Here is an 11221-nt window from a genome sequence, read left to right on the forward strand (position 1 = left end):
GTGGCAGCACCTTGGATAGTGCACTAACTTCAACATCTGTGTGTTGGAGCCCCTTAGTCCACGGGTAAATGCCAAAGAAAAGGGGCCGGATTTCATCCTTTGTATGTTCGTACATTACCTAGCAACGCTTGGCAAACACCAGGCAGACAGGGCACCTCTACCTGAGTGACTCGTCCACCACATTCGCTGGAAGACTTGAAAATAAACACCATCACAAAAAATAAGATCAATCTTGCCAAATTCAAATGAATTCTGTTAACGCATTTCTCAAACTGTTGAGCTGGGAAACGTTCCATTTATTGGCATACAGAGATAATGTTAACGACTGCGTGTCGGGAGCGATTCGTTCAAATAACGTACGTCTCTGCCTTCTCCATCGCGGCTACGTCCCCACTTCCTCTGTCCAAAAGCCCGTTACGTCTCCTTTCCTCTCTCCCAGTCCCCTGTGCTCTGGACCATCTCCACGTGCCCTTGAGATCCACTCTCCTCCGTGCTCTGTGCTCCAAGAGGCAAAAGTGAACACCCACAGCACCCAGGCTCCTGTTAGACCAGGACAGGGGCAGGGACAAGAGGAGACACGCTGGGGCACTTACTCCCCACTGCATCATCGCTGCCCGTCTTCCAGTGGCAGCAACTCCCCTTCCGGGTGAGGCAGGCCCCTGCCCTCCTGCGCATCTGGAAGCTCTTGGGGAGGCCCTGGAACCCCACTCCCCTAGCTCCCTAGCGTGGGTTCCCCAAACCTGGACCACACCCGTCCGTCCACAGCACACTCCATGTTACCCCTTTTGTTCCTGCCAACACATGGGGAAAAGGCACTCTGACATTATCTCATTTGGGTCACAATAAACTTTCGGTCGTATCAAATAATCTTTTTTTCTTTTTTAAGATTTTATTTTTGAGTTCTCTCTCCACCCAACACGGGGCCCGAACTCCCAACCCCAAGATGCGGCGAACCAGGCTCCACCTGCTGAGCCAGCTGGGCACCCCAATAATGCCCTGTTGGCACTCACTCTTCCTTCCATCCCACTCTTCGCGATTCTCTCTCTGGTTCACATTTCTGTGGCCCAGAAATGATCATTCTTCTCTGAGCTGTAAACAGAGGTCTTCCTCTTCTCATTAATACCAAACTCAGGAAATTAACCTCCAAACACCCGTCAACACTTGAGAGACCATGTGGTACTAGTGGTTTTCCACACCCGCTTCTAACAACCCAAGAGCGCCTAGGGGACGCTTACGGCTCTGTGAACGGTTGTGCTTCCACTTTACAGGTTTCTTCAACTTTTTATTTGGAAACAATTTCAAACTTACAAAACATCACACAAATAAAAACCATACAAAGAACACCCACAGTCCCTTTCCCCAGACTCATCTACTGGCAACATTTCACATCTGCTCATCCCGTGTACCATGGACAGACACACACGCAATACGCACTATGAGCCAGCTGAGGTAAGTTACATCCATCACTGCCCTTTACTTCTAAATACTTCAGTGGGTATTTCCCAGGAATAGGGATGTCCTAGACTCCTACTCTATACAGTTGTCAACTTCAGAAGAATTAATACCTCTATCTAATCTGCCACCGACATTCAAATTCTCTCAAATGACCCCAAGCCGTCCTTTATAGCATTTTCTTCCTTCAAGGCACAACAACCAGTCAAGGGTCAGGAAGTGCCTCGATTGTCATTGTACCTTTGGCCTCCTTTAATCTGGAACATCTCCACAGTCTGTCTTTCCTGTAGGACATTACCAAATGTTTTTAACAATTTAAAAATCACAACCACATATATGGAAGGACTTACATTTCCAGCTATAATGGTGAGGGAACAGATCAATCTACCCACCAAGAATAATTATAAAAGCAGAACTTAAAAAAATGGACTCCTCTGAAAGTATGTGAGAGCTCCTGAGTCACACAGGCCTTTAGGCTATAGGACCCAGAGACGAGGAAAGTGCCCTGAGGTACAGGACCCCAGCTTCCCACTTCATTCTTCCCAAAGACCCTGGCATAATCCAAAGCAGCACAGGGAAAGAGGCAGCAAAGCTGGGCAGAGCAGCCAGTGGTGGCACCGAGCTGGGAAATGAAAATAAATTCCAGAGCTATCAGACAGCCAAGACTTAGGGTGGGCCATGATCCCAGAGGAGATAGGAGCACAGAAAAATGAGCTGATGTCAGAGCCGTCTCTCTCCTGCAGGCACTCAGCAGAGCATAAGCAGAACACAGAGGCTGTAGAGGAAAGCAGACAGTGAGGCGGGGGAGGCGGGGGCACCACTTGCTGGAGAAAAATACCATCACCGAAAGTCTCTACAAGTTTCACTTGAAAAACTCCACTAATCAATAAAAAATTACAAAGACTACCAAGAGGGAAATTAGACAATACAAGCAGATCAACAGGTGATCCAGATATTAGAATTATCAGATTCAAGGGCACCGGGGAGGGCTCAGTTGGTTAGGCGTCCAACTTCGGCTCGGGTCACGATCTCACAGTTTGTAGGTTCGAGCCCCGCATCAGGCTCTGTGCTGACACCTCGGAGCCTGGAGCCTGCTTCAGATTCTGTGTCTCCCTCTCTCTGCCCTTCCCTAACTCACACTCTGTCTCTTCTTCTCTCTAAAAAATAAATTTAAAAAAGTAAAAAGTAAAAAACAGAATTATCAGATTCAGACTTTAAAATAACTAATTAACGTTACAGGAAAAAAAAAGGCAAAAACAGAATTTCATCAGGGAGCTACAATAAAACACAACCGAGTGGATATCAATATAAAAACTAATAAATACTAATCATAAGTTACATAAAAAAAATAACAGAACTAATAAAGAATTCAGAATCAAATTCACACATACACAGCCATTTACAACGAAGCCGTCTCTGTACTAAAGGAAGGAAAGACTATCTTTTTAATAAATGGGGCTGGGTCAGTTGGCCACATATGTCTAGTGACTTTTTTTTTAATTTTTTTAAATGTTTTTATTTATTTTTGAGACAGAGAGAAACAGAGCACGAGCACGGGAGGGTCAGAGAGAGGAAGACACAGAATCCGAAGCAGGCTCCAGGCTCTGAGCTGTCAGCACAGAGCCCAACGCGGGGCTCGAACTCACAGACTTCAAGATCATGACCTGAGCTGAAGTCAGACGATTAACCAATTGAGGCACCTAGGCGCCCCCCCTTTTTTTTTTCAATTTTTGTCTAGTGACTATTTTTTAAATAGACAGGGACAGCATGAATTATACAAGAACTTCATCATCACAGAAAGTTCTCTTGGACAATGCCAACAGAGGCAAGATGTTGCTGCACAGGTGCAGCAGCAGGTGCTGTATTTTAAAGTACACGAAACAACTTGTTTCTATTGCTAAAGAAAATTAGTCAAATATCTCTCCAGCATATCATGGCCACACTAGTTGGTATTCATTACTGATATTCAAGGAACAAAACAAGGCTGGTTCACAATATTAACACGGTAATAAATAAACATATTTCAGTAAATTTTAAAAGGTTAAAACTAATGTTGCAGATTTTAAAACGTTAGAAATAAGACTGCAATTTATGTTTGGTGTCAACACGAAAAATTATACGATCACAACTCAAGACTCTGAGGATCTGACTGCCACTAAGACATCAAGTTGTTTTTAAATTGTATCACCTAACATCTCAAAGGCAACCTACGCGTTTGAAAAGTGATCTATAGGACAACGGAGATTGAAACAGGCTGAATGTGGTGCTGGGAAAACTGGACAACAACATGCAGAAAAATGAACCTGGACCACTTTCTTACGCCATACACAAAAATAAACTCAAAATGGATGAAAGACCTAAATGTGAGACAGGAAACCATCAAAATCCTAGAGAAGAACACAGGCAACCATCTCTCTGACCTCAGCCACAGCAACTTCTTTTTTTTTTTTTTAAACATTTTTTTTTTCAACGTTTATTTATTTTGGGGACAGAGAGAGACAGAGCATGAACGGGGGAGGGGCAGAGAGAGAGGGAGACACAGAATCGGAAACAGGCTCCAGGCTCCGAGCCATCAGCCCAGAGCCTGACGCGGGGCTCGAACTCCCGGACCGCGAGATCGCGACCTGGCTGAAGTCGGACGCTTAACCGACTGCGCCACCCAGGTGCCCCAGCCACAGCAACTTCTTACTCGACATGTCTCCTGAGGCAAGGGAAACAAAAGCAAAAATGAACTATTGAGACCTCTTCAAGATAAGAAGTTTCTGCACAGTAAAGGAAATAATCAACAAAACCAAAAGGCAACTGACAGAATGGGAGAAGATATTCACAAATGTCATATTGGATAAAGCGTTAGTATCCAAAAATCTATAAGAACTTACCAAACTCCACACCCAAAAAACAAATAATCCAGTGAAGAAATGGGCAAAAGACATGAATAGACACTTCTCCAAAGAAGACATCCAGATGGCCGACAGACACATGAAAAAAACGCACATCACTCAACCTCAGGGAAATCAAATCAAAACCACAATGAGATACCACCTTACACCTGTCAGAACGGCTAAAATTAACAACTCAGGAAACTATAGATCCTGGCAAGGATGTGGAGAAACAGAAACCCTCTTGCACTGCTGGTGGGTATGTAAGCTGGTGCAGCCACTCTGGAAAACAGTATGAAGGTTCCTCAAAAAATTAAAAATACAACTACCCTACAACCCAGCAACTGCACTACTAGGCATTTATCCAAGAGATACAGGTGTGCTGTTTCAAAGGGACACATGCACCCCCTTGTTTACAGCAGCACCATCAACAATAACTGAAGTATGGAAAGAACCCAAATGTCCATCGATGGATGAATGGATAAAGATGTGGTGTATACATATAGATATAGATGCATATATAGATACATATACGTATCTATATCTATAGAAGTATCTATAGATACACATACACACACACACACACACACACACACACACACACACACACACACAATGGAGTATTACTCGGCAATCAAAAAGAATGAAATCTGGCCATTTGCAACTACGTGGATGGAACTGGAGGGTATTATGCTAAGTGAAACTAGTCAGTCAGAGAAAGACAAAAACCATATGACTTCACTCATATGAGGACTTTAAGAGACAAAACAGATGAACATAAGGGAAGGGAAACAAAAATAATATAAAAACAGGGAGGGACACAAACCTTAAGAGACTCTTAAATACAGAGAACTGAGGTTGCTGGAGGGGTGGGGTGGGGGGATGGGCTAAATGGGGGATGGGCATCAAGGAGGGCACTTGTTGGGCTGAGCACAGTGTTAAGTGTAAGTGATGAATCACTCAATTCTACTCTTGGAACCATTATTACGCTATATGTTAAGTAACTTGGAGAAAAGAAAAGAGGCTGAGTGACTTTTTCACTGTTTCTCTAAATGAACCAGTGCCAATCAAGAAAGACAAGAAATTATCAGACCTTGTGACGTAATTATGAAACAAAAGTATCTAACCCTGATTTCAAGCTTCAAGATCGGTATAACCGGAAAACACCCTGAGGTTGCACGGCAAAAGGTTTAAAATCTTAACCATTCCTGATTTACGTCAAAGTCCACTTTGGTCCTCCCTTTCTCCCAGCACCGAGGGGCCTATGGCACCTTAGCTTCATGAGATAGCAAGCAAGTTGGACAGAAGAGCACGCAGACACCGGGCGAGAAGTAACCTCAGGACCAAATATTCAGGCACAGAGAATAAAATGGGAGGCAAAAACAGGGGCCCTGCCTTCCCACCCACGCTTACCGTAAGATGAGAATAAAACTTTATCTGAAGGAAAAGAACGGTGTGCTATAACATCTAACGGGACTAACAGGACGACATATCTAGACAGTCAGATAAGAAAGTGAATCTGAACCTGAGTCTAAGTCCAATAACAAAATCTTTCAAGCCATGGTACAGTTTTGCTTAGGTTTTCGGGCGGTATTGCTTTCTTGGGGAAAGGGGTGTTTTTCCGGTCTTTAAAGTCCTAAAAGTAAGGAGAAGCCATTGAAGAATTAAGCAGGGGAATGACGCAAGCTAACAACGGTTAAAAACTACATTGGCTGCAGTGCACACGACAGACTGGAAAGTGACGACAAGCGGACGCTGCCAGGAGGCAGAGCTTCAGGCAAAACACGAAACAAGACAACAGTGTCCTGGGCTCGGGTCGGTGGTGGCCGTGGCAGTGGCAGTGGCAGTGAAGGCAGGCTAGTGAATTCACGATGCACCCGTGAGTGGCAACGTGCAGGACTTAATGGGAAGAGAGACTGGGGGCGCGGGGGAGGAGAGGCGGGCAGTGAGGAGGATCCCAGGCCTCTAGGCGGATGGAGGTGCTGGGGAAGCTGAGCAAGCCCAGCGTGGGGCAGGGTAGGAGGATGGACATCACGGGTCAGAGGTCAGAAAGTAGCAATGTGTCCTGCAGTTTGCTAGGCTGGGCTAACGAACACACAGAGCCAGCTGCCAAGTTAACAGGAAAGCACGCACGGCAGTGTCTTAACGGCCCCTCTTTCGGTGACCACTCATTCATAAAAAGCTTGTTTTGTAAAATCCCAGACTATCAGAAATTCTGCTGTTTGGAATTATACCACTAAAAAGAAAACATCCTCCTGTTCCCTGCAGAATCAAAGTCACTGGGACACAGAGCAGCAGCCTTGATTTCCTGCTGGCTGCAGAGCTTCAAATAAGGCACTTCAGACACGATGTTCCACGTCTATTCATTTTGTGGTTTTCAAAGACAAGGCCCGGATCCACTGTAGTAGGATATGGTGACAGCCCCACACACGGCCCTATTTTACTTGGAGCCCATCAAAACATGTTTAAGGTGCACTTCACCTGAACTCCATCCCTCCCCAAATCCTTCGGCAATGCCGGCATTTTGTTGTCAAGAGGCCCACCGTTCCTCTGCTGTGTGGTCTCCCTCGTCGGGCTGCGGGTCCCTCCTGACGGCTGCAGGCTGGCTGCTTGTAAGACAAATAGTGAGAACTTGAAACTATCGTTAAAAAAAAAGCAAGAAGAAACACCAAGGAGGAGTTGGATACAGGACCGCAAGCCTGGGGGTCTGGGCCAAGCCGAGGACCAGAGATCAACCCGGGAGCCACCGACATGGAGACAGACACGAAGCTGTGTGTGCAGGAGACCACCCACGGAAAAGCCACGGAGTGAGGGGAGAAGGGGCCTAGGCCTGAGCCTCAGGCAGCTCCACTAGCCGAAAGGCTGCCGCAGAGGAGGACACATCGGCAAAGCAGGCCAAGACAAAATGGCCAGGGAGCAGGAAGAGATGGCCGCGGGGCCTGAGGAAGACCAGGGGATGGGCGGCAAGAGCTCCCAAAGCCTGTGATCGAGTCACCGCGGATTCTTCTGTGGCCCTCGCTCCTGCACGCACCGCAATCTGACGTGGTGTCTCCAAAGACTGCCTCGTGCTGACAAATCCGTGAGACCCTGAGCGCAGGTTGATTACCCCGCGGAGAGACATAACCACCCAGCACGCTGACATACCCTGCTACGGGTCAGCACGTCGCCTCCCCAAAGACAAACGCGTGCGGCGACTGACTGCTCTCAGAGGGTCGTCGGAGGAGCATGGGACCAGAAGCAGGGACTCAGAGGCCAGTGACCTGGAGCGACAGCGTAACCAGTGACACGAGCACATGCGGCAGGGTCCCAGCGGGAAACAGAGGTCCAGATGTTGAGATTCACAGAAAGGACTACTTACAGAGAGGAGAGCGGCACAGGGGACACAACGGGGTTGCTGAGGCACCCAGAAACTAGCGACAGCACACCCGACGAGGGAATGGGAGAGACTCAGCGGGAGCTGAGACCGTCTCCGGGGCCCTGAGGTGGAAGCCACAGCTGTGGAGGTCGCAGGAGGAAACACCCCAACCCCTGTCTCCACCCCTGACGCCTTCCACTGGTAAGCCCCGGGCAGCCAGCAAGAAGTCAGAGGCGGGCAGTCTGCAGGAGCCCCCTGCTGGGGGCACACACCACAGGGCAGAGGAGAGTGGGTCTGAGGATTCCTAAGAGAAAACAAACAGGGCAGGGAACTCCGGCAGGCATGCGCGTTTCCCCATCCAGCGGACGCGGCTGCGCCCTCCGCCGGGGACGCGTGCACAAACCTGGCGTGCGTGCTGTCCCCACACCTTCTCGTCGGCACTAGCGCTGGGGACCTGCGGCCTTCCTAGAGACCACCGGTGATGGTGAGCGGTCCGACGCAGGGTGGCGCGTCAGCCTGGAGCGCTGCGGGCGGACTCAGCTATAATTCAGCCTCAGCTACGCAAGCGCAGAATCAGCCCCAGAGGCTGCCTTGAGGACGTCAACGGGCGCCCAGACTGCTACCCGACGGGCAGCCCAGCTCACATCTCCAACTCTGAACGGACAAGTCCTGGCAGTCCCGGACTCAAATCAGGGCTAGACACTGACCTGTCCGTCCACCCAGAGACAAGTACGCACGCGCCGGTCTCTGCACACACGTTAACTCCATGCAACCCGTCCACGGGGCGAGATCTTCAACTGACACACTTAATTTTCAGAGCAGCGCTTTTCAATGACAAAAGCGTCACACGTGTTTGCCAGGGACGGGAGCTGGAGGGGAAGAGAAGCTGGTGAGATACTCCAGAAGAGCTGGCAGCCCTTCTTCCAACACGAGCGTAGGTGTCTGACTCCCTCCTGTGAGGGCACCTCTCTTCCTTAGGTCTTTTCTGACTCTCGCACAAGGAATTACAAGGACTGTAGCAGCACCCCGAGGCGTATTTACAGCTGCCCTATGGTTGTTTACGGGAGATTAGTCTGCTGGAACACAACGCGTCGCCGTCGACGGCTGCTAAGGATAAGACTCACTTTTCTCCACAATCTTTAACTTCTGGAAGCTTTCCAGCACTTCCCCATTTAGTATTCTGGGCAAGAAGTCCCGGATTTGCATTACTTCAGTCGTCAGGCGTTCCAGGTCCTTCTTTCTGACTTTCACAAATTCTTCTTTAGATCCCACCTGCTAAACCAAGCAGATCTTAAGATTATTAACATTTCTCTGCGGAGGACAACGACCCGCAGCCCAAGGCGGCCTCCTTTCCCTAGCGCCTCTATGTTCCTGATGGTTTTGATAGCGGGGCTCTGCTCCACCCAGCCCGCCCTCTGCTCTGTAGGGTACATCTTGACAGCTGGAGCCACAGGCTGCAAGGGGAAGCCAGTTTTTGTCTTCTCCCTGCACCGAGGCCTGAAGCCATCCTCCTGAAAGCCAAGGACAGGCCCGGCACCCGGCTCCTCGGCGGCTCCTCGGGAGCAACGGGAAGGTCACTGCACTCCTGCTGGGGGCACCTGGCCCGCGGGGGGTCATCTCACTTGGCATCCCCAACCCCTCAAGGTTGTCCGGGTCACGAGCAGAGGCACAGGCAGGTTAAGTGACCTCCTTAGGGTAACGCCGTTAACCGGACAGAACCGGACCCTGAACCCGGGTCTCTCCCGCATCACCTGCTGTGGAGGCGACAGCGTGGCGACCTGCGGCCTGCGTTCTCCCTGCACCTTGCACTGAGCCTTGGAAGGCGCGTTAGGGCCTTGCGAGGAGGGCCGGGCTCGGACCGCATGTCCCGCCGCCGCGCCCACGGCCCCCGCGCGGGGGCCTCCGCCATGCCCCCAGCCCCCCGCCTGGGCCACGCTGCCCCGCGGACGAGGCCCAGGGCTGTCCAAGGAGCCCTGGGCAAGCCCAGGCGGGCCGCCACACGTCGCGAGGAAGAGAATGGCGGCCGCCCGGACCCCTCACTGACCCGTGAGGCCGCCTCAGCGCCGCCTGCTTCGCCCATGGCCGCTGCCGCCAAAGCTCCGTGCGCCTGCGCGGCGGCGCGCCCTCTGACCCCCCCCTCACGCCAGAAAGAGCGGGAACGTATCCACGCCGGGGGGGGGGGGGGGGGGGGGTGTCAGGACGGCGAGCCACGAGGCTCAAACCTCGCAGAGTTCGCGCTGCATTTTTCGGTTTTACGGACGAGGGTTGGGCATGGTGAGATACCGCGTCAGCTCTCCTGGCTTAGCCGGGGCTTTAAACTCGTTAACTGCAAAATAGAAGGACAGTGAAACCCAAGTGTAAGTGTCAAGTTAAATAAGTCAAATCGGGATTGGGCCTTTCCTGTTTGGCAAGGGACGCTAGACCAACGGGCTGTGTGTTCAAAGGAACAGCCGCCACGCAGCTGGCGGCCATGCTCCCACGCTGGGCTCTAAGCTCCAATAGCAAGGCTCGAAGCTCTCCGACAACAGACTCCTCGCGAAGTCAGCCCTGGATAGGGAAGGTCAGTCTAGCCAGCTGGCTAAATAACTGAGACGACCACCATATGTTGGAAGATGCCACCTAGTCCATTAACTTGCCCCAGTACGACCACTAAATTCACAAAATAGGGTGCAGCCTGTAGGTTTAAATGTACTGGGTTACTACGATAACTAAGACGTCGTTTATTTCTAAGCTGGCAGGAAGCCAACACTGCCAGAGTTCCCTGAATGCTCTCCAGGCCTAAGGATGGACTCACAAGCACTCCCTCCAAACTCCTGCCCCACACCGGGACCTTCCCCTGTCATCCTCTGCATTGGGACCTGACCCTGGCCCTACCATTCCCTGCACCGGGACCTGCCCTGTCCCTGGACCTGCCCTGCCCCTGCTATCCTCTGTACCAGGACCTGCCCCTGCCATCCTCTGCTCTGGGACCCGACCCTGGCCCTACCATCCCCTGCACCAGGACCTACCCTGTCCCTGGACCTGCCCTGCCCCTGTGCCAGGACTTGTCTTTGCCCTGGGACCTGTCCCGGGACCTGGACATTGGGAGATGCTGGAGGGCCCTGCCTCCGCCAGCAGCAGAGGCTCAGACCTGGACCCTGTCAAGGCGGCCCCTTAATGGGGCTGTCCCCAGCATCCCGCCAAAAACCCCAAGGGCTGCCATCTTCTCAGTCTCCACCCGGCAGAGGCGGCTCGAGGAGTCCAATACAATTAAAAACTCAGTGCTGTCTATCTCGTAGGTGAGTGATCGATCGGATGGAGATTTGTAGAGTGAGTTTAAAGATTGTAGACTACGGCCATCCATCTCTTCCCGGCCAAGACCCATCGCTAGCTAACCTCGCCGCCAAACGCCCAGAGATGTGGCGACAAGAGACAGCGGAGGCGCAGGAGAGTGAAGCCGAGACTGAACTCGAACTGGGCTGCTCCGCCCACTGCCTGGGTCTGCCGCGCTCACACCCAGAACGCGCTGCGAGCTGTGGCCGGCGCCTTTGTGACG

The 11221-nt window shown here is 51.0% G+C and overlaps 1 protein-coding gene across 4 annotated transcripts in view; it reads right to left on the reverse strand.

Moving 5' to 3' along the window:
• Nucleotides 1–11206, reverse strand: part of HSF2BP (heat shock transcription factor 2 binding protein) — a 95957-nt gene extending 84751 nt beyond the window's left edge. The window contains exons 1-3 of one of the 4 annotated variants that reach the window (XM_086676085.1): nt 11062–11200; nt 9909–10012; nt 8811–8958 (exon numbers count right to left, since the gene is read on the reverse strand). In XM_086676085.1, the coding sequence (XP_086532211.1) occupies nt 8811–8958; nt 9909–9929 (169 nt within the window). In that variant the 5' untranslated portion in view covers nt 9930–10012; nt 11062–11200. Of the gene's footprint in view, nt 1–8810; nt 8962–9730; nt 10013–11061 lie in introns of all 4 variants that reach the window. The other 3 variants (XM_086676083.1, XM_086676082.1, XM_086676084.1) reach the window with 3 other exon arrangements.
• Between the last annotated feature and the right edge of the window lie 15 nt (nt 11207–11221).

Source organism: Puma concolor, chromosome C2 (genome assembly GCF_028749965.1).
Source record: "Puma concolor isolate L17-30 chromosome C2, mPumCon1.1.hap2, whole genome shotgun sequence".
Classification (NCBI taxonomy): domain Eukaryota; kingdom Metazoa; phylum Chordata; class Mammalia; order Carnivora; family Felidae; genus Puma; species Puma concolor.